General features: G+C 44.8%; 1 protein-coding gene across 3 annotated transcripts in view; it reads right to left on the reverse strand.

The window, feature by feature from the left end:
* Window positions 1-20,826, reverse strand: part of ATRX (ATRX chromatin remodeler) — a 453,401-nt gene extending 432,575 nt beyond the window's left edge. For all 3 annotated transcript variants that reach the window (XM_030208839.1, XM_030208838.1, XM_030208840.1), the window contains exon 1: window positions 20,582-20,826. In XM_030208839.1, the coding sequence (XP_030064699.1) occupies window positions 20,582-20,601 (20 nt within the window). In that variant the 5' untranslated portion in view covers window positions 20,602-20,826. The remainder of the gene's footprint in view (window positions 1-20,581) is intronic.
* Between the last annotated feature and the right edge of the window lie 3,543 nt (window positions 20,827-24,369).

Raw genomic sequence — 24,369 nt, forward strand, 5'->3', positions numbered from 1 at the left:
AACCGTTGCATGCAGTAAAGGCCTTTTTCCAACGAAGCAAGCAGCTAACGAAAACGGAATGCAAACGAGAAACTACCACTGAAATGTGGACAATTCGGAATGCACTAACCATACCGACGATTGCAATGAATCATCTACCGTCTGAAATGTAAGTGAGCTCAGACCTGTAGTTAAGGCCTGAGCTGTCGTCTCCCCGCTGGCCCCTGCACCATAAAAATCCCCTGGCATGTTTAAAAAGAAAAAAAAGACACCAACACGTGGCTCCCCGCTTCCCTCTGCCTAAAATAAAAAATGAAACAAACATCAAAAAAGGATCGGGAGGGGGCAAAGGCGCTCATCAGGAGCGTCCTGTATGGACGGCCTTGCCCCCCCCCCCCCCCCCGAGGTCGCCGCAGCTCCCCGCTTCTGCTGGTATAAATAAAAAATTAAAACAAAACTAAGAAGTTTAGCAGCCCTGCTCCCCCTCCCTTCCTGTCTCTCTCTGTACTGCTTCTCCCATAGCTCCGCCTCCTGGCATCCTCCGCTCCCTTTGTATGAGGAAGGCTCACAACGATTCAGACCATGAAAAGCACATCCTAGCTTCAGATCTGAGCTGTGTACGTGTAAATCTCTCTCTCGCTCTCTCTCTCATTGAAATCCTAGCTGCACAGAGCCACCTGACAGACTCTGCAGGCGAGGCAAGAAGAAGCTTTTCCTTTCCTAGTGCCACACTCTCCGCAGCTGCAGCTCCAACACACTGGGGGGGTGGGGGAGGCAGTTACGTAGGTAACTTACATCAGAGGAAGGCGGGCACAGGAAGGAGAGAGACATCAGTGAAGGCAGAAGCGATCGCCGATCAGCTGTTCCATCCCGTGCGCCTTCACACAGAGGTGAGAGGCGCTGTGCAGGCCAGTAAAGCGGAGGGGGGGTCCGGTAAAGGGGGGGAGCGGCGGCGACGACCTCAGGGGGGCGGGGCACAGGGCGGAGGATGCCGGAAGGCGGAGTTATGGGAGAAGCAGTACAGAGAGAGACAGGAAGGGAGGGGGACCGGGGCTGCTAAACATTTTAGTTTTGTTTTAATTTTTTTATTTTATACCAGCAGAAACGGGGAGCAGCAGCAACCTCGGGGGGAGGGGGCAAGGCCTTCCACACTGGACGCTTCTGACGCGCGCCTTTGCCCCCTCCAGATCCTTTTTTGATGTATGTTTATTTTTGTATTGATGCAGGGGGAAGCTGGGGAGCCACGTGTTTGTGGTTTTTTTTTGTTGCTGTTTTGGACGTTAGTGGCATGCGCAGAGCAGGCAGCACAACGCTTGGCTGCTCTGCGCGTGCTTTAGGGGCCGATTACCGACGGGGATTACGAATCTTTGATACATTGTACTTTTCAATATCGCACCGAACATGTGCGACTTGTTTTTTTGGTGCATGCTTCGTTTTTTCAAATTCATTAAGCACTTTAACGTTTTAGATTTTTTTACGTATGGTTGATGCATCTGGGCCTGAGTCCTTTGGAAAAAACTGGAGCGTTGTCCCTGAAAAACTCTGCCTGGCCAAAATCGACGAAAATCACGGCCTCTACCATGAGCTGAGAAATTGGACGATCCTCCGGCAACCTCGGAACCTTAGCCTCACCCAGGCTATGCACCAGCTTGTCTAATTCTTCTCCAAACAGAAAGGAGCCCTTAAAGGAAACCTACTAAGCATCTGCCGACCAACCACGCAGCCAAAGCATATGACGAGCCACCACAGAAAGAGCCATAGACTTAGAAGATGCCTGAAGCAAATCATAAAGAGCATCTGCCAAAAAGGCTGAACCCATTTCCAGCTTAGCCAAATCATTATCAATAGCAGAAAGATCATCTGAAGAACGGTCTAACACCCTCTCAGACCAGCAGAAACAAGCTCTTGCTACAAAGGACCCACAAATTGCAGCCTGCACTGCCAGAGCCGAAACATCAAGGAATTCTTCAACAAAGGTTCAAAACGGCGATCCCGGGCAGAGCCGTACCATCATCTACCGGGACAGTGTTTCACTTGGTAACCAGGGAAACTACCACATCCACTACGGGGGGGCCGTAAGAGATCTTTATCTGAGTCAGGAACTGGATAAAGCCTAACCATAGATCTAGCAAGCCAAAAACCAGAATCAGGAATCTCCCATTGAGCCCTGAATAACATCCCTAATATCTTGATGCATAGGAAACGACTTACCTGCTCTGTGGATACCCTTGACCAGCAAATCCACCTTTCTGGGCTCCGACTCCTGAAGATCCTGATCATAAGTACATAAGTACATAAGTAGTGCCATACTGGGAAAGACCAAAGGTCCATCTAGCCCAGCATCCTGTCACCGACAGTGGCCAATCCAGGTCAAGGGCACCTGGCACGCTCCCCAAACGTAAAAACATTCCAGACAAGTTATACCTAAAAATGAGGAATTTTTCCAGTCCATTTAATAGCGGTCTATGGACTTGTCCTTTAGGAATCTATCTAACCCCTTTTTAAACTCCGTCAAGCTAACCGCCCGTACCACGTTCTCCGGCAATGAATTCCAGAGTCTAATTACACGTTGGGTGAAGAAAAATTTTCTCCGATTCGTTTTAAATTTACCACACTGTAGCTTCAACTCATGCCCTCTAGTCCTAGTATTTTTGGATAGCGTGAACAGTCGCTTCACATCCACCCGATCCATTCCACTCATTATTTTATACACTTCTATCATATCTCCCCTCAGCCGTCTCTTCTCCAAGCTGAAAAGCCCTAGCCTTCTCAGCCTCTCTTCATAGGAAAGTCGTCCCATCCCCACTATCATTTTCGTCGCCCTTCGCTGTACCTTTTCCAATTCTACTATATCTTTTTTGAGATACGGAGACCAGTACTGAACACAATACTCCAGGTGCGGTCGCACCATGGAGCGATACAACGGCATTATAACATCCGCACACCTGGACTCCATACCCTTCTTAATAACACCCAACATTCTATTCGCTTTCCTAGCCGCAGCAGCACACTGAGCAGAAGGTTTCAGCGTATCATCGACGACGACACCCAGATCCCTTTCTTGATCCGTAACTCCTAACGCGGAACCTTGCAAGACATACAAAGTAGAAGAAACCTGAGAAATAAGCTCCTGAAGATCATCTTTATGAAAAATCCTTACCACTAAAGGATCCTCTCCCACAGGAAGAGATTCCTCACCTTCTGCTGTCTGCTCCAGCTCCTCAGGAAAAGATGCCTCCTCTTCTAAGGATGGCATGTCCTGGTCATAAGAAAAAAAACAAATCCTGCTCAGTTTCTTCAGGAAACCTAAACCGCTTTTTAGCCACAGATACCCCCTCCATAGACAGTCGCCCCTGAGGGTCCACAGGCGCAGCCTCATGCAGAAGAAAAGCCTGGTACATCTGTACCACGAATTCAGGAGGAAAACCTCCTTCCCCCACTGGCAAAACTGTATTTTGTAAAGCAGGTACAGGCCCAGCAGTACGAGAGGCCTGAGAAGCAACAGACGGTGTGATATCCAAAATGGCAGCGTTTCCCGCCGAAATCAGCACCTGGGGAGAGGGAGATGCGACCGCCAACAAAATGGCGGAATCGGACTCCCCCCCCCCCGACAAATTACCGGCTCCTGCACCCTGGTCCTCCACAGCAGTGCAGTACCAACATACACCAGCCGCACCCAGACCCCGCCGCTGACAGACAGAACAGCGGCGGAGTTTTTCCAACATCGCGAAGGAAAAAAACAGCTGATTGCTCCGAAAACAAGAATTGAACCGCTAAGGAGCTGCCCTGCTTGTTAATACAGACCAAAAACGGCTCTGCCAAGACAGCAGACCGGGAGGTCTTTTTTTTTTCCCCTTACCTCTAAAGCTCCCCCCTTGAGGAAAATCTTTTATTACTTTTAAAAATAAAGAATGCTGGCAGACCCAACTAGCCAACACCACAGTAACCAGGGAGGATATGGGGGGAGGGACTCGGCCTTCGGAGTGTAACACCCTCGAGGCACTAAGAGACCCCCACGGACCTCTGCCTCTAAAGGTAAACCACAATAGATCAAACAATCAAAGAACTTTAACTAAAAGAGAGAAAAGAACTAGAGAATAGAAAGAACAGACTGAGACTGAAGGGCTCACCACCTTCCACCTGCTGGAGACTGAGATTACTGGATCTTTCTCTAGCTGGCAAGGGCTCTTATTGGCTCGCTAGATTCACAGTTTTTTTCTCAGTCTCCACCTGCTGGAAGGCGTACACAACCTATCAGTCACATTCTGGGCCGGTCCAGGGGGACGCTAAGGAATGGCATGTTTATATTGTTATCCTGACCGAATTTCCGCCATGTGGGAGGGAATTCCCTCCTGAAAGAGTAGGAGGAATTGTGTGTTTCAGGGAAGCTTTAGAGGCTGACTTCACAGTAGCATTACTAACAGCAGGGTCACTGTGGGTTTCTTTCTTTACAGCTGGCTGAGCAGGATTTGAACAACACTGCTTCTTTTTTTTCCTGTTTGGTGAACCAATGCAACCTTGTGTTTGTTCTAGGCAGAAGTCATGCAGGATCCGAGGTGGTGATGGGAGTGGAGCAACGGTCTAAATTCTGCCAGTCTTGCATTCTGGAGCCCCACCACCACCACCACCACTAAGGTAAAGATTGTGGCTTGCTAAGTGACCTTAACATTTGTTTTAAACTTTCCTACAGTCTCTTGTGCTTAGGGTTAAGGGGAGGAGTAAAGGACTGAAGAGGAAGCAGTCAGCAGAAGAGAAAAAAAAAACCGAAGTGTTGTGAGAAGAGAACTTGACATGGCCACAGAAGGGGCGTTTCTCTACTCTACCCTCCACCTACCCACAATGACCAGACATTTCTTACCTCTTCTCAAGGTTGTGGCTGGGTGATTATCGAAGGGAATAAAAATGTTCATGTTGGACTCAAATTAAAGGGTTTTCCGGCCCTAAAGTGTGTGTGGGGGGGGGCCCACAATTATTAGAGAGAATACGGTCTGGAAGAGTGGCCTAGTGGTTAGAGCACTGGTCTTGATATCCAGATGTGCCCAGTTCAAATCCCACTGCTGCTCCTTGTGATCTTAGGCAAGTCACATACGGGGTCTTTTACTAAATCTTAGCTCTTATCTGCAGCAGGGCACATTTTATTCCTATGGGCCCTGCTGCAGATAACTCGAGCTAAGCTTTAGTAAAAGACCCCCTTAACCCTCCATTGCCTCAGGTACAAAATTTAGATTGTGATCCCTCCAGAGATAGGGAAATATCCGGTGTATCTGAATGTAACTCACCTTGAACTACTACTGAAAAAGGTGTGAGCAAAATCCAAATCAAATACATATATGCATAGTGCAGTCACCATGCCAGCATTATGTTTAGCTTAGGCCTGCTGACTGTGGCCCCTTCTGACATGAACAGTATTGGGTTCAGTCATATTTTCAGCACAATGCAATCAATATAAATTTCTAAAATTAGTTAATAAAATGTAAAATAAAAGTAAACATGCGAAGTCCAAATCCTGCCTACAACTATTATAACATGCACTAACAAGCTTCACAGGAACTACAATCTATATCATTTTCATTAACAAACAATTTTGCTGACAACTGTCTAAACAAACATAACCGTGTCACTGGGAACTGTTCTGCTAAATGAAGGCTCAAAGAGCCAAATCAAATATGGGTTAGGGTTTAACTTTTACACCAATTAAATTACTGTGTTGACAATTTAAGTAGTGTATTATTTAATTGATCTTATCAGGTAGTACATCGTAAATCACCAGAGAACCTGCGCTAGCTCTCTGCCACTTAACTCAAGCTGAACATTTACGGAACATCGCCGGAACACCGCAGAGAGCCTTTCGAGCCTGCAGAGCCTATCGAACCTGCCGAACACGACCTTGAGAGAACACGCATAGTCACCACCCACCTCCATTGTCCTTGACCACGTTGCCGAACAGCCGATCTTGGCGATCACATGATTACCACTCACCTCCATTGACTATAATACCGCCGGATCACCGCAAAAACCCGCTGAGCCTGACAATCATAAGTGCTCATGTCTACGCTGCGAATTCGGCCCAGCCTAGGCGAACACCCGATTTTTCCCGCCTCCAGCGTCTCTAAGAGCCTGCACACTAATCGGTCTGTCTGAATTCGGGAATATAGACAGAGAGTCAGATCGACGTGGAACCGTTAGTACAGGTGTTGGTCGCTGCAACTTTAACGAAGGACGGAAGTCTCTGAGATGACCCTAGAATTGACTGGCCGAGATAATTGGATTCTAGCACTGTGCCCAAGGCTAAGGATTACAGTGGTTCGGTGGCCCTTCATTCAGTCGAGCGCATCGTAATCTGCGCCTGACGCCTGCGGCACTAGCTGACACTTTTGAGGACTTGTAGGGATCCTCATCCTCATGGTCAGAGTCTTGTCTCCAGTTCTGAACACAAGCTAAACCTGACTGTGAAAAGACATCGCTGAAACCTCAATTAGTGAGCCCAACTCATCTATATAGTAAACTAATCATTCTCCTGCCTCTGATACCTGTTTTCCTTATGCCTGATGGTTAGCATCCCGTCTCCAGTCCATCAGCCGCGCATCAGAGGAACCTTACTACTGAAGGTTCAATTGCATTGAAAAAAGATGACCGCCGACTAGTGAGTAACAGAAACAGCTAGCTCTAACAGTCCTGGCCAGAACTGAGATTGCAGTAAGATCCCTTGGCTCACAAGCTTGATCTACCAACCGCGACCCAGTCAACGCACCAGGATCTAGACAATTCAGTTCTTCATTGCATCACCCATTCCAGCCTGCAACCTCTGTTCTGCCTGTTTCATCCGTTCCAGCCTGCATCATCTGTTCCAGCCCGCTCCATCTGTTCCAGCCTGCAGCTTAAAATCCAATCCTGCAACCTCTACTCCTTTGTTTCAGCCTCCAGCCTTGCTGCCTCAACTCTGTCTGTGACTGTTAGCTTACTGTCTAGCTATCTGTCTACTATTACTGGCTATTCTACTACTGCATATGCATTACCCTGAATTGTATTATCTTCTATTATTGGTTAGTACCTCTAATGCCTATACCATCCCCCTCCTAATCGATCTGAGCCTATCTGAACCTCCACCCCTTCAGATTATTCTGAGCATTTCTGTACCATAATCTGCTATTCTTATGGCTCCTGTACACCTGCTCTTCTTGGCACTATCCCCTCCCAATCTGTTTCTCCTTATGAAACCACTTCCCACCGTAGAAACACATTGTCTTCCCTCTGTATTCTTCACCTCTCTATCCCTCCCCTCACCATCTCTTTTTTCCACCCCCTTCTTCACAGGTCTCAACCTTCAACACTTCCTTCCTTCCTTCCATTCACCCCTCACCTTTTTACCTGAATACATCTCTCACCTTCGTCGCTGTCGTCATACCGCTCCTACTCTCCTCCTCCTGCTCTCCGCTGGTGACATTAATCCCAATCCTGGTCCCCCACATCAGCCCTCATCCTATTCGTGATACCTCCAATCTTATTTCTATTCCTCTGCACCCCCCTTCTTCTCTGCCCTTCTCTTGTGCTGTATGGAACGCCCGCTCTGTCTGCAACAAACTCTCCTACATCCATGATCTCTTTATCTCTCATACCCTTCATCTGCTTGCCCTAACTGAAACCTGGATTTACCCTGAAGACTCTGCTTCAATTGCGGCCCTATGTCATGAAGGTTCTCTCTTCTCCCATACTCCTCGCTCAGCTGGCAGCGGAGACGGTGTCGGGCTACTACTCTCACCCTCCTGTAAATTTCAACCCATTCTTCCACCTCAGTCTCACTGCTTTTCTTCCTTTGAAGTCCACTCAATCCGTCTATTCGCTCCTCTACCTCTCCGGGTAGCAGTCATTTATCGACCCCCTGCTAAATCCTCCTCTCACTGACTTTGATGCCTTGCTCACCTTCTTTCTTCAACCCTCATCTCCTTCCCTCATTCTTGGGGATTTTAACTTTCATGTTAATGACCCCGCTAACTCTTATACTTCTCAATTTCTTGCCTTAACATCCTCCTTCAATCTTCAACTGTGCTCCACCGCCCCTACTCACCAGAATAGCCACTGTCTTGATCATGTAGTCTTCTCCAACTGCTCACCCTCCAACTTCCTTGCCTCAACTCTTCCCCTATCTGACCATCATCTTTTAACTTTCACACTTGACACCCTCCTCCTCAGTCCCGTCCTATTCTAACCAACACGTTTAGAAATCTACAGGCTATTAATCCTTCTACCCTGTCCTCCAGTATCTCTAATCTTTTCTCTATTGCTATATCAACCAAATCCGTCAATGAGGCTGCTCTTCCTATAATACTATTCTGTCATCTACTCTGGACACTCTCGCTCCTCCCGTGTCTCATCCTGTAAAACGTACCAAACCCCAGCCTTGGCTGACCCCTACTATCCGCTACCTACGCTCTTATGCCCGCTCTGCTGAACGCCTTTGGCTTAAATCTCATGCCCATGCTGACTTCATACACTTCAAATTCTTGCTGACCTCCTTCCAATCTGCTCTCCAACTTGCCAAACAGGATTATTATATCCAATTGACTAACTCTATTGGTTGGAACCCTCAACGTCTTTTTGCCACGCTAAACTCTCTCCTCAAAGTGCCTTCTCCTCCAACTCCCCCTTCACTTTCTCCCCAGACTTTGGCTGATTACTTTCACGATAAGGTTCATAAGAGTAAAATTGAATTCGCAACCTGCTCTCTTCCACCCCCTCTTCCCTTAGTCCACTCTCTCAACCCTCTTACCCCTGCCTCCTTTTCCGAAATCACTGAAAAAAACTTTACTTCTTCTTTCATCCTCAAAACTAACCACCTGCCCCACTGACCCTATCCCCACTATCTCTCCTGCTGTCACCCCTTTCATCCGTCATATCCTCAATCTGTCACTTTCCACTGCGACTGTCCCTGATGCCTTCAAACATGCCGTAGTCACCCCACTCCTCAAAAAACCTTCTCTGGATCCTACCTCTCCTTCCAACTATCGCCCCATCTCCCTCCTCCCTTTCTTATCCAAGATGCTACAACGTGCTGTCCACCATCGCTGCCTCGACTTTCTTTCTTCTCAAGCTATTCTTGATCCACTCCAATCTGGCTTTTGCCCCCTTCATTCAACTGAAACAGCACTTGCTAAAGTCTCCAATGATCTATTCCTGGCTAAATCCAAAGGGCTCCACTCTATCCTCATCCTTCTCAATCTTTCTGCTGCTTTTGACACTGTTGATCACAGCCTACTCCTTGGCACGCTGTCCTCACTTGAATTTCAGAACTCTGCTCTTTCCTGGTTTTCTTCTTATCTCTCTCAGCGTACTTTTAGTGTATACTCTGGTGGATCCTCCTCTTCCTCTATCCCGCTCTCAGTGGGTGTACCTCAAGGATCTGTCCTAGGACCTCTCCTTTTCTCCATCTATACTTCCTCCCTTGGTGCTCTGATCTCAGCACACGGTTTTCAATATCACCTTTACGCTGATGACTCCCAGATCTACCTCTCCACACCAGAAATCTCGGCAGAAATACAGGCCAAGATATCTGCCTGCCTGTCTGACATTGCTGTCTGGATGTCTCACTGCCACCTGAAGCTCAATATGTCCAAAACTGAGCTCCTTATCTTTCCACCTAAACCAACCTCTCCCCTTCCCCCAATCTCTAATTCTGTCGACAACACGCTCATTCTTCCTGTCTCATCTGCTCGTAACCTTGGGGTCATCTTCGACTCCTCCCTCTCTTTCTCGGCACATATTCAACAGATGCTAAAACCTGTCGTTTATCCTCTATAATATCGCCAAAATTCGCCCTCTCCTTTCTGAGCACGCTACCAGAACCCTCATCCACACTCTCATCAGCTCTCGCTTGGACTACTGCAACTTGCTTCTCACAGGTCTTCCACTCAGCCATCTCTCTCCTCTTCAATCTGTTCAAAATTCTGCTGAACGAATAATATTTCCCCAAATTCGCTATGCCCATATCAGCCCTCTTCTGAAGTCACTTCACTGGCTCTCTATCCGTTTCCGTATACAGTTCAAGCTCCTCTTATTAACCTGTAAGTGCATTCACTCTGCTGCCCCTCACTACCTCTCCCCCCTCATCTCTCCATTCACTCCTTCCCAGGAACTCCGTTCACTAGGCAAATCTCTCCTAATTGCACCCTTCTCCTCCATCGCTAACTCCAGACTCTGTTCCTTTTATCTCGCCGCACCTTATGCCTGGAATAGACTTCCTGAGCCATTACGTCAAGGCCGCCTTCAAATCCGGGCTAAAGGCCTACCTGTTTGATGCTGCTTTTAATTCCTAACTTGTCACCTCCTCGTAACCTTATCTTGTCTTCCTCTCTTCAACAGTCCCCTTTTCCCTATGTGTCCTATCTGTCTGTCCTACCCTTATCCCTTATTTGTCCTGTCTGTCTGTCCTGATTTAGACTGTAAGCTCTTTTGAGCAAGGACTGTCTTTTCTTCGTGTTCAATTGTGAAGTGCTGCGTACGACTGGTAGCGCTATAGAAATGATTTGTAGTATTATGCCATACTTTGTATTGTTGTTTTAATATTTTTACTGCTGAAATTGTCTATTGGATCATTCCATGTCAAGCGGTCTGATTTCAGAGAAGTGCCCTGCTCGAACATCACGGATTTCAATGAAATTTTCTCTGAACATTCATACATGTCCCCAATGAACATTGGTAAAGTTTTACGTTCGCCGTTGCAATACTTGCTGAGATATAGTAATCTGTTCGACCTCATTACTGCAGCCTTCTATGGTATGACTCAGAGATTTCAGCAACTTTGAGACACTATATCTCCGGCAATATTTTGTTGAGAGAAACAAAACTTGGCCATCTTGTACAACTTTTTGCACTCTATTAAACAAAATAATAAAAAAAAATCTTCATGAGCGATTTCCATGAAGAAAGCTTGGAGCAAACTTGGTCTGAAAAATTTGCGGCACGAAAAAATTGTAAAGTTTCGCTTTTTATATCTCTGGAATTAAAGGTGTGGTAAACATGAAACTTTGCACACAATAACTTAAGAACACAAGGTTTTCGAATATAAAATTTCATTCTCCTAATATTTTCCATTAGTTCACAAATTGAGTGTAAAGTTGATGATTTTTGCAAAAACGCCCAAAATAGGGTATTTTTAGCCCACTTTTACAAAAAAAGACCTTCTGGAAAATCTTTTTAATCATTTTCATTAGAAAGAGCACTAGTAAAAAAGGCCCGTTTCGGTATGAAATGAAACGGGCGCTAGCAAGGTTATCCCTCCCTCCCTCCCCTCCAAGTCCCATGGCCCCCTTTGTTCCCTTCCGGTTTCCAGGCCCTCCCTCTCTCTCTCTGTGCCTCCCCCCAGTTCCAGTCCCCCCTCCTCTCTGTGTCACAGACATGTCCTTGGGATGCCTCCACCCGCGGCTCTCCATTCCCCTACATGCATGTGCCCCCCCCCCCCAAATCGCCAACCCCCTCTGGTACCCTCCCCTCCCCCCTCTTACCAAAAATGCAAGCAATAATAAAGAAGGACAACGTCGATGTAGGTTTGTTTGGTTTGTTTTGAGTGTACGAAGATGACTGCTGCGCAGGGAAGGAAACAGAAATTAACTTAATTGGTTTCAATGTGTTGAGGTCACTTCGCCTCCTATTTTATCAAACCTCCTTGGCTGTGGTCCCCACTTATATCTAGAGTGGAGGAGTAGCCTAGTGGTTAGTGCAGCGGACTATGATCCTGGGGAACTGGGTTCGATTCCCACTGCAGCTCCTTGTGACTGTGGGCAAGTCACTTAACCCTCCATTGCCCCAGGTACAAAATAAGTACCTGTATGTGTGTAAACCGCTTTGAATGTAGTTGCAAAGTACCACAGAAAGGCGGTATATCAAGTCCCATTTCCCATTCCCTAGAATTGTCTTATAATGTTTTCTGTTATATTACTATCATATATTTCTTTACCATGTAACCCATAACCCTTCTGTAATACCATATGTCTATTTTCTTCTTATTTCCACTATTCATGATGTAATGTAAGCCACATTGAGCCTGCAAAGAGGTGGGAAAATGTGGGATATAAATGCAATAATAATAATAATAATGCATGGCATCTCCTCTTGTCAGTCTAACCTCCTTGGTACCACTACAGCTGAGAGGGGAAGTGTGCCGTTGATGGGATCACCCCAGAAACCTGAACCCTTCCTCACCTTACTGCCAAGTAACAAAACGTAAACGGTTCCTTCTACTTTGGAACACGCCCCGCTTCTTTCCTGTTTTTCTGTCCAATGGGAGACTGCAGACATGCTCGGGAGAGAAGTGGAGGGTTAAGGAAAGTGGGCAGACCGTGCGAGTGCAAGGAGGTTCTGAATCTGAAGTCCTTAAGCCACAAGTACACCCCTCCTTTCTTAACCCAGGGAAGTTAATTGGTTGCGCAACTTTGTATGGGTGGAGAGAAGCGGATGAAGTCCTTCTTTCTGCGACGCCGATTGGTGTGATATTGTGAATAGAAAGTGGGCAGGTCTTTCATATGTTTCTACTCTGCAGAAGAACCACGCGCGAGAAGTTTTAGTGTGGATGGCTTTAAAGAGGACGGTGGTGCTGCTGCTGTTGCTTTTTGTGGTCGGAAGTCGCTTCGGGGGCTGGTGGTGGGTGCTGCAGTGTCTCTTTCTTGCAGGTAACGCCTGTTTCTGACGCTATAGGTAGACGTTTGCTGTTAAACCAGAGATGCGAAAAGTATCGGGAGCATCACAGAATCGAAGACAGAGAGTTGGACCCTTCGCTCATGGGCAAACAAAGAAATGTGGAAGTATAGAGTTCAGTTTCTTGACGTTTATGTAAGGCACCCACTATTCTAATTTAAGTAATCTATCTTGCTCCTCCGTGGCTCCGCTCTCGACGTGATGACGTTGTACGCGAGGGCGGGGCAGACAGTCATGGTTGCATTGCGATCTACACCATGATGGAAGTTGGAGTTGAAAAAAGTTGCCTCATTAGAACGTTGGGGTTGCGAATTATGTCTGAAGGGGCGTGACTACTGAGTGAGGGTGAGTGGTGGTGACAGCCTAGGAGGGTGAGTGGTCCTGGCAGCCTACCCTCGGAACTGTAGATTCAGTGCTTCACTGAACTTTGACGGTGAGAATTATTTATATAGATGTTTCAAACCCCTTAAAAAAGTAGGGTTGGTTTTTCATCGCTGGCATATAAGGCCCTAGAAATAGGGACAAAGTTGAGGACGTTGCTATCGAATGCTACTATCGCAATGAGGCAGCCTGGACAGAGAAATCATATTAATTTGCTAATTCTGTTTAAGTTTGGTTCAGTCCTGCAAGTGGTAGAATGCCATCTGGTTTTAATTACTCAAATGTCTAGCTTTTGCTAGACTAGAGGTTAGAAAGGTCAGCGAGAAATAAAACTTTCTTTGTCCCTTTCTGAGTGATGGATTGTTAAGGCTAGTTCATAGGCATAATAATAAACCACATCTGGATGCCATTCTAAGCAAGGCATACTGGACAGTCTCGAGGGGATCAGCAAGCAGGCAGTTTTAAAAGATTAGGTTAAATGCTGTTTAGAGATTCTTGATAATTTAGATTCTGTCTTATAAGGAATTCTGATTTCTGCTTATTTTAAAATATGTTTTATTCTGTTTACTTAATAAGTTCTATTTCTTCATGTAAAATATCTTTTCAATTCAGTGTCTGACTTTCAAGTGAGATTTTCTACAGTTTAAGAGGTCATCATCTGGTTTGAATTATCCACAGTCCTAGCTAGTTCTGTGTATGAAGCTAAAGGTGAAAGAGGTCAGGAAAAGTCAACTCTTTTCCTTGATTGATTATAGCTAAGTGTAGGACTGGCACCTTGGCCCCTTAATGAATGCCAGAGTCCAGTTAGCATTTTAAGTTATGAAGTTAGCTTGGAATCTGATTATGTGAATAATAATAAAATGCAGGAGATAGGTGCCACATTGTCTAGTTTGAGAGGCCCCAGGTCATAGGTCAGTTTAGGAAATATCTGAAACCTATGTAACTGATATTTTGAGTAAATGTGTAGAGATAATTAGTTCAAGACAGAGTAATCAATCTATTCCTTACCATCTGGTAAGAAAGGGGGGCTAGAGGGGTTTAGGACAATATATAAATGAGAACAGAAGCAGCTTACGTTAGAGAAGGAGACAGGAGAGCCAAGACACAGAGAGACGAGAGAAAGAGCTAAGACACAGAGAGCTGAAGAGAAGGAGAGGTCTAGCGCTGATGTCCTACTTTGTTTGCTGGCAAATAAAGAAGACTTCTCTCTCATTCTGGTGTGTGGTATTTGACTCCTGAAGTACCATAGATTCTGCTAACAATAGTGGTAATTCCTGCATCAATTCCTGGTGTCAGAAGTGGGATCCCGGACCCTGCATCAGCAACATCACATGCATTCCATTATTTTTGTTTTATACAGACATTATTAGTACCTAAATTGCGTTGGTCCATGGTGACATTGTCACTACCAGTTCAAGAACTTGAACCAGTAACCCCATCACCATATGGGTCACACCCGATAGCTGTGCAATACCAGCCACGGGTGGGTTTTTTGGATGAGGATCCCAAGCCTCTAGTTTGGTTTCTTCATCAAGGTTCCAAAGCCTTGTGTGGCTATCTGTCCGGTTCCCAAGCCGACGGACTGGGCAGCTTATCCTAGGTTTCTAAGCCTACTACTAATACTACTGATCATTTCTATAAAGTAGGTATCTTAAGTGGTTCCCAAGCCGAAGTCCGTAATGTTTGTATGAACTGCCATATTCCAACAATTGCTTATTTATTATTGAATTTACGAGCCACTTTCTTTAGTGTCACTTCTGGGAATTGATATTGGCGGTCTGACGATGTAACTGATGGCGCTGGAAGCACACAAATAAGATGTTGTGCTAGAACCCAACAAACATCTTTTCTTTCAGGCCAATAAAATGAATGAGCCGGGCCTGGTGGATGCATAAATGTTACCAATGCATCATTTTGTTTGATGGAAATTTCTACAACATTGCCTACCCACCACTTATTGTCATAAATGCAGGCAACATAACAACCAGGCAATAGTTTGGCCAATTTTAAATTAGGATCGACGAGATCGGAAATTTTGGCCACAAAGTTAATCGTGTCATTTGAAACTTTGCTGACAGAAATCGAATTCAAATCAACTGGCACAAACTGGTGATCTCTTGTGCCAGCTATTGTGCAGCTAGCTTTCCATCTTTCTTCTTGCAGCATCCTGTTTTCTTGGATTTCTTCAGTCGGCACATACATATATTTAATTCCATGAATGTTTTTGTCACAAAAGTTAAACAGATCTATTGGCATCAGTATTTGGTTGATTAATGGCCGCTGGAGGCTGGCTCGAGCAGCCAAACGTTTAATCATGCCACCAACTCCATCACATGGTGACTTGCCATGACTCGTGCCAAAAAAGTTCCATTCGGCATTTCAAAATGATTCTTGTGATTGCACAGATTGACGAAATTTTTGTATTGTGCTGCTGAACCGTCACTAAAGTAGTATATTCTTGTAATCTTCGTTTTATTCGTCAAAAACTCAATCAACTTCCGAATGAACATGTGCACGGAAACCGTATAATGTTGCATATGATCAGAAATTATGCAGCAGTTGACAATTTGCAGCACACCATCTTTATTGATATAATAAGCGACGAATGGATGCACTGTGCATTGTGAATTCTCCCAGTGAAAGCCTTGAGCAGCGTCTTGGCCAACAAACGAGTAATTCTGCGCAAAATCCATCAGTACAATAAGTTAGGTTTCTTTTAGGCCAGCTTTTAATGACTTTAAATATTCGCTTTGATGTTTTGAAATGAAGTGGTGGCCAGTCAGTTTCCAAATTTTGCTAGTGAGTTTTTCAATAAAGTTGTCAACAGTGAGAACATGTGTTTTGAAAGTTTCACGGTCAGTATGAACCCATTGTTTGAATTCTATTGATTCTTCTGAGTCCCAGTCCTCAAATATTTCTTCCAAAATGCTATCAGTGCCTCTTCACCAGGACAGTTTTGGCATCGCTGCAACATACAATCTTTGGTGTCCAAATCGCAAACTGCCTTTCCCATGAGCATCTTGTAGTCTTCTTTAATGTTGGCACCTTGTAGCATAAGCTTACATTCTGATGGATGGTGTGGACACAGACGGAATGTGTGCCTGAGACACCGACAGTAACACACCACTTTGGTCTGAGCTCACAGAATTTGGAAAAACCAATTTCAGCACCATAGGTGTTTTGATAAGCTACATACAGTTCTTTCAGATTGCACAGTAGCAACCGCTTTTGTTTTTGAACCTTAATGCCATCAAACCGAACAGAAACAAAATCTTTTTTACCAGGGCACATCCTGCTAAATTCATCATCCTCGTAGAAATCTCGAACTTTGCTGGCGATTGCCTTTGGTAGCAGTTTACCAACTTTTGCAACCGGTAGTGCACAAATGCCTTTCTCTTCCTCTAATTTTCGCGCTGTTTTAACCATACGTTCTGAAACGCAAAACGTTTTTGCTGCCACTGGTATTGACCAGCTCTTTGGGGCCAAAGTCAATAATTGAATTTTCATGGATCTATTGGATATTTTAATTTTCGTTTTCACATCTTCGATTAGGTCAGTGTAATCTTGGCATGACAGGCATTCCTTAGCAGCCGACTTGCTAGTTTGTCTAATATGTTCGGCTGATACTGCAGCGGCTACCATTATTTTTTCTGTTACCACTTTCTGCACGCATTCAATTTTTCATTTCACATATCCAGTTTTATCCCTACTGGCCAACCTCCGAATTTTTAATGGAGAAGTCCCCAAATCGGTCAAACTTTGATCAAGAGTGTCTGAAATGTCCATATCGTAATTTTCTGATGACAATGACTCTGCCTTGCTTTCGACCATAGAAACATATTTGGCTTTACACTTGAAACACATTTTTTGGCCCGGCTTCACATTTGTTTTCAATTTTTTCAAATCATCGGATATGGCTAGATCAACTTTCAACAGTCCATGTTTAACTATGTGATTTTGTTTGTCGAACGGGTTGCAGCACAACTTTTGCTTCATTTCGTACTTTTCCAAATACATCGCTTTGTGATGCAGGCAGATTTGGTCGTCGTCAGTGAACTCAACCTCCGATCGCCGAGTAATAAGCATTTTTTCATTGGCGGACAAGCTGTGCACATAATGCAGCCCTATTTCTTTAGAACAAAATGAACCATGGTGGCAAGGTGACAATTTTTTTCCAACAACGCAAATGGGCAAAGTGGGATTGTCAGTTGACTCTTTGACATTCATTTTTCGCATATTAAGCAAAATCGCAATAATTAATAATATGAAGTGTATTAAATTAATGCGAATCTGAAAAAGAGAAGTTATTATAAAGATTCTTATGTTATGACAGAAACATACAACTACACCTGCACAGTACAGAATCCTATAGCCGAAATATGCTAATGCGCAGCATCAATAAGGTACTTACAGAATATTTAACCAATGTCATTAGTGTAGATTCTAAGCTCTTTGAGCAGGGACTGTCTTTCTTCTATGTTTGTGCAGCGCTGCATACGCCTTGTAGCGCTATAGAAATGCTAAATAGTAGTAGAAGCAGCGCTAGTAGACTAACAGATTCATATAGCATACAAAAAATGAATTATACACTTTAAACTTCAGCAGAAATGGAAAGAAAACGACACAATACAGAAAAATGCATGTTGAAGTAAATGACGTTGCGATAGCAACGTCCTCAACTTTGTCCCTATTTCTAGGGCCTTATATGCCAGCGATGAAAAACCAACCCTACTTTTTTAAGGGTATGAAACATGCTCTTTCTAATGAAAATGATTAAAAAGAGTTTCCAGAAGGTCTTTTTGTAAAAGTGGGCTAAAAATACCCTATTTTTGGCGTTTTTGCAAAAATCATCAACTTTACACTCAATTTGTGAACTAATGAAAAATATTAGAATGAAATTTTATATTCGAAAACCTTGTGTTGATAAGTTGTTGTGTGTAAAGTTTCACGTTTATCACACCTTTAATTCCAGAGATATAAAAAGCTAAACTTTACAATTTTTTCATGCCGCAAATTTTTTAGACCAAGTTTGCTCCAAGCTTTCTTCATGAAAAAAAAAAAATCTTCATGAGCGATTATTATTTTGTTTAATAGAGCGCAAAAAGTTGCACAAGATGGCCAAGATTTGTTTCTCTCAACAAAATATTGCCGGAGATACAGTGTCTCAAAGTTGCCGAAATCTCGGAGACATACCATAGAAGGCTGCAGTATGGGGTAGAACAGATTACTATATCTCAGCAAGTATTGCATCGGCGAACTTAAAACTTTACCAATGTTCATTGGGGACATGTATGAATGTTCACATAAATTTTCATCGAAATCCGTGATGGTTGCGCAGGGACCACCACACCACTTGACATGGAATGACCCTATTGCCTATATTTGATTTATTCTTAGTGTACACCACCTTGACTGAATTATTTTTAAAAAAGCCAGTAAATAAATCCTAACGAACACACAATAAGTCAGGAACCTTGGGATACAGTTTGATTCAACTATTACTCTGATTCCCCAAATCCAAGCAACCTTCAAGATCTGCTTCTACTATTTGCAACAGCTACGCTGCCTCTCTCGTCTTACATTGAGAAGGTAAAATTCATCTCAGTTGTGCATGCCATGATAACATGAAGACTGGATTACTGTAATGCACTCTACAACGGTCTGACTACAAAGGGCTTCACCAGCTCCAGTTGATTCAGAATGCTGCAGCATGACTAATAGAAGGTTGCAAGCGACCTGACCACATCATTTTTGCTAAAACTTCATTGGCTACCAGTAAAATACTGGGCTAAATTTAAAACTCTATGTCTGATCTTCAAGGCCCTTAAAGGAAATGGCCCCGAGTACTTGAAGAATAGGATGATCCTCTACACACCTCCAAGGACACTAAGGTCCTCTCAAAGACTATAACTAATCACACCCTCTCCAAAAGACATTACACGATGTGATACCCGCAAGCGAGCCTTCTCCGAAGTAGCCCTCACATTCTGGAATGTACTCCCTGAAAGGCTCTGCTTAACACAAGACTTATCTCTACTTCAGGAACTCGGTGAAAGCTTGGCTCTTCAATCAGGCCTTTAACGGAAGAACTAACTTGTCTCACTCACACAAAGAGTGACATGGGCTATACATACTGCAGGACATGTTTATCCACTCCTACCCTAGCTAAGATAATATTTAACCATTTCTCTGCGCTCACGTGCGCCTTTCTTTAAATTAGTCACCTTACTTTCTAACGCCTCTTACTCTCTTTTCTATATGTTCCATCTTTGCTTATACCCTACACTGTCAATTAAAATGTTCTATTACTACTGTGTTGACATTGTAAGTAGTGTACTATGCCACCATACTTTGTATTATTTGGATATTTTTACTGCTGCAATTGGCTATTGCTCTTGTTTGATTTATTCTTACTGTACATCACCTTGAGTGAATTTCTTCAAAAAAAGCGGTAAATAAGTACATAAGTAATGCCACACTGGGAAAAGACCAAGGGTCCATCGAGCCCAGCATCCTGTCCATGACAGCGGGCCAAGGGCACCTGGCAAGCTTCCCAAATGTGCAAACATTCTATACGTGTTATTCCTGGAATTATGGATTTTTCTCAAGTCCATTTAGTAGTGGTTTAAGGACTTGTCCTTTAGGAAACCGTCTAACCCCTTTTTAAACTCTGCTAAGCTAACCGCCTTCACCAGGTTCTCCAGCAACGAATTCCAGAAAAAATAAAATAAATAAAAGTTCTTAGAGTCTGCTATCACTAAACTGCAAAATTCTTTTGCTAGTCTGCGCCCCAATTTACGACTGTCTGTTCAACCACCGCGAAGGGAAAGGAGAAATGGCAACTACCTGTGACAAAGGTCAATGTAGCTCCGAAAGGAAAATACAAAGACTTATTCTGCAGAAAGAAACAAAACACACATCTCCCACCCATCCCCAACCAGTGTTGCAAATGTTTACTTAGTTAATGTTAGGTTTAAGTACAAATTACAAGACCCCCCCCACCACCACCACGTAATACTTTAAGAATGTTAAAATAAAACGGTCAACACTACACGTCTAAGATCTGCCGCCTCCGTGGGGACCGGCACTTTATTCTTCCTTTCGGCAACATGGTGTTGCCTATAATTAAATACGGATTACAACAGACTAGCCTCCTTCCGGGTTCTATCCACGCAATCCCCCGTCTGGAGACGAATACAGGGCTTCGAGGTGGGGGAGGGGGTGGGTTCCTCCCGCCACAGGGAAGGATGGAGAAGGAAGAAACGAAGCGACTCTCCCCCCCCCCCCCCAGGGATTAACAAAGAGGCCCGGGAGGGGGTGGGACGCTGAGCGGCTCCCGGTGAAAAGGAGGGGGCGGGGAAAACCCAAAGTCAGTGTGTGAAGCCGACACACGACGGCTCCCTCAGCAATGGCGGCTGGGTGTCGGCATAACGCTCGGCCTCCCTGACGCCAGTCGAGAGAAGGATGCCTGGGGAGGCGGGTGTGTGCTTTGCGGCTACCGCCAGCCAACACTCTCCATCCCCCGCCCACTTACCTCATGGGCTCCGCTGTCATCGCTCTCTGCTCCGGCGCACCCCTAAACTCTAGCTCGGCCGCTCATCGCCGGCACCTTCCTCTGAGGGCAGTGAGACGGGAAAAAAAGAAGTAAAAACGAGCAAAAAGGAAAGAGTGAGGGGAGGGGGTTCCTTCAAAGTCCTCCGGGTCTACCGCATAGTGAAAATACACGCGAATGACTTCAGAGGCAAAAGAAACAAAGCAGCAGCGCCATCTTGTCCAACACTGAACGGGCAGACGTATTGTATTGGCGCGTCCTTCCACCACCACCATCCATCTTCCCATTGGCCAGCGGCTTCTCGCGGCCATTTTTCTGATTGGTCAGCCCTTCTGTCTTGGCGAATGCTGTCGCTAGAAGAGCTGACGTATCTTCCCCTTTTTCTTCTCCGTTATTGTGTGTGTGATGGTGATGGAAATGGAATAGCGGGATTGGGGGTGAGGAGTTGGGGAAAACGATCTGCTTATTCTGCCTCTTCTCGAAATAGATTTTCGTTTTGTTGCAGTGTTGTGGCACCGACCTAGCTTGTGTCACGTGTTTTTAAAGAAGGGATCGTGCTGGTGGGCAAGGTGGAAGGGGTTTAGGACCAAGATAATCGATCTTTCTTGAAAGTCCATGTGGTTTGAAGACAGATTTATTTAGTTATTTGTTTGGGTTTTGCTCAAGGTGAGTTACATTCAGGTACTCTGGATATTTCTCTGCCCCAGGAGGGCTCATAATCTAGGTTTGTACCAGAGGCAATGGAGTGACCCAAGATCACACAAGGAGCAGCAGTGGGATTTGAACTGGCCACTCCTGGATTGCAAGACTGGTACTCTAACCACTAGGCCGCTCCCCCACTGGTGACCTTAAGGAGTCCTTTTACAAATATGTATAGGGGCCTACGCATGTCCAGCACATACCCAAGTTACATTACTGGCTGGCTACCGCATGCCCCAGGTCATAATTCCAAATTTGTCATATGCCAAAATAATTTTCTACCAGGGGGACGTTCCCAATGGTAACTGGCAGTTGGCATACGCTGGACGTTTACAAAACAGGTGGCGTTTTCTTAGGCCATAAGAATACACACACTGGTTTTCATTTTGCCACATGGCCCATTCCCGTCTCCCCCCCCCCCCCAAAAAAAAAAAAAACAAAAAAACTTTTTTTTCCAAATGCAGTGGAAAAATGGTCCCGCATGCGTTCAATACATATGCCCACAATACCGTAGGCCACTTTTTGGCGTGCTTTTGAAAAAGGGCCCCTAAATTAGGACGCTGCATTAAACGCTAATGCATACTTAACACAGCCATTGGAGCCAACATTTCACAATTATTGGGGATGCTAAATTAAATGGAAATTACCTCTCCCAAGTCACAGTCAAGGAGTTTGTTCAATATTATGGGTGCTCAAGCTAGGGGTAGACTGACCAGGCAACCGGGTAGTAGCCAAGGGTCCCCTCCCCCCCTGCTGTCACACACTACAGCTCACCCCTCCCACCTTGAAGGGTCCTGGTGATCCAGTGGCCTTTGCGGGGGCAGGAAAGAACAACACTCTTTTCTTCCCAGTGCCGCTAGTCTGCCATTTTTTTTTATGGCTGCAGAGACTCCCTGCAGCAATCTCATGAGACTGTCAAGACCACCGCAGGAAGTCTCAGCACCCATTTTGAAAACATGGCACCAGGCAGAATAGTGGTAGTGGGCAGGGAAGAGTGGGATTCTTTCCTGTTCCCAAAGAAGCCACTATACCAGCAGGACACTTCAAGGTAGGAACGGGACGGGTCCACTATGAGTCAGGGGATTGTGTGCAGGAGCGGGGGCGGCAGCTGCAGTGGTAGGGGAGTTGTATGGGGGGGGGGGTCCAGATCACTGTCAGTCTGCCCCTGGCTGAAGCACTCACAGTGCTGGGCCATATCAACGCAGCAAAAATAGTGTAATGCCGGAGATCTATTTAAACTTGTATAAAGTAAAAGAATATTGTCAAGCAGTCCTCTATAAAGGCTGTTTAAAAAATGTCTTACGGCTAACCGGGAGCGGACTCTATTCAAACGCCTCCCTGCTCTCTTTGTCGACAAAAATCATTGACACTTTTTATATGCGTCCATTTCCTGGCTGTAGGGAATAACTCTAATTAAGCTATGATTAATCTTAATTGATGGTGTTAAGTCGTTAGCCATTCAGTTTCTTTATTGAGGCCCTTTGGTTGCACCGTGTCCCATAGATATATGAACCTTTGTTCTTGCTGTATTAATAATGATGTTATATCACCCCCCCCCCCCCCCCCACATCGTAACTGAATCTGAGTTAAAACTATATATTTAAGGTCTGATTCGCTGCCGACCAATGTGCAACTAGCGGGGCTTCTGTTTTATTGACCCGAATGTTACTGAGGTGCTCGCCTATACGTTGTTTCACCTTCCATTTAGTTTGGCCAATATACCATTTAAGGCATGGGCAGCAAACTGCATAAACCACCTGACATGTATTGCAATCTGTCTTGGATCGCAAATTGAATCAAGAGCAGGGAGGCGTTTGAATAGAGTCCGCTCCCGGAAAGCCATAAGACATTTTTTAAACAACCTTTATAGAGGAATGCTTGACAATATTCTTTTACTTTATACGAGTTTAAATAGATCTGAATATTATGTGTTTTTAGCCTTGTTCACAGCTTGAACATATATTCCCTTGAAGACGCCATTATGGAGAAACGTGGCCCCACGTCGGGAATAACGAAGATAAAGTGATTTTAATCACAGAATCACAAAGAGGGTGAAGGAGTTCAGCGAGAACAAACATAAGATCCGCCACAGCCAGACTGAGATAAGTGCCTCTACCTATCTGCATATATTTGCAAGTAAATACCAGCATAGTGGTTTAACCATTATGTCATCCAAGGTGATTGGATGGTAGGTAGGGTCAGTGCTATGATGGTTGGATGCTGCTGGCCAACTCCATGACACATGGTTGTAAGGCACAATAGCATAGTCTGAGCACTGCATATTAAAAAATAAAATAAAAATAATTATCTGATTGGAGAACAATATTTGATTAACCATCACTGGTGAAACTTTTATCATTATTATACAAGATCAGCATCAGCTAGAATATTAGGGATCCCTAATAGTTGCATTGAAAGTTAAAATTTAATGCCAAGGAGGAAGTGACGTCACGAATGCTGATGGCTGCCTGAGTTTGGAGCTCCGTCTCGTCCCTGCATATAAATAGCAATAATTTGCTTTAACACATCCTGAATTTTCTATCTGAGGCTGTGGAATTTATTGTGACCCGGCTATGCTGACTTTGGTTGCGAATGCTAACTTCGGATCATGTCCTCAGCGCAAAATGAGCATGTCTGCTCGTTAGGCCGGTAAGGCGGGGAGCCGCCATGTGCTTTTATCTGGTAGAGACTCACATTACATAAGTACATAAGTACATAAGTAGTGCCATACTGGGAAAGACCAAAGGTCCATCTAGCCCAGCATCCTGTCACCGACAGTGGCCAATCCAGGTCAAGGGCACCTGGCACGCTCCCCAAACGTAAAAACATTCCAGACAAGTTATACCTAAAAATGAGGAATTTTTCCAGTCCATTTAATAGCGGTCTATGGACTTGTCCTTTAGGAATCTATCTAACCCCTTTTTAAACTCCGTCAAGCTAACCGCCCGTACCACGTTCTCCGGCAATGAATTCCAGAGTCTAATTACACGTTGGGTGAAGAAAAATTTTCTCCGATTCGTTTTAAATTTACCACACTGTAGCTTCAACTCATGCCCTCTAGTCCTAGTATT

This window comes from Microcaecilia unicolor, chromosome 7 (assembly GCF_901765095.1).
Source record: "Microcaecilia unicolor chromosome 7, aMicUni1.1, whole genome shotgun sequence".
In the NCBI taxonomy this organism is placed as follows: Eukaryota; Metazoa; Chordata; class Amphibia; order Gymnophiona; family Siphonopidae; genus Microcaecilia; species Microcaecilia unicolor.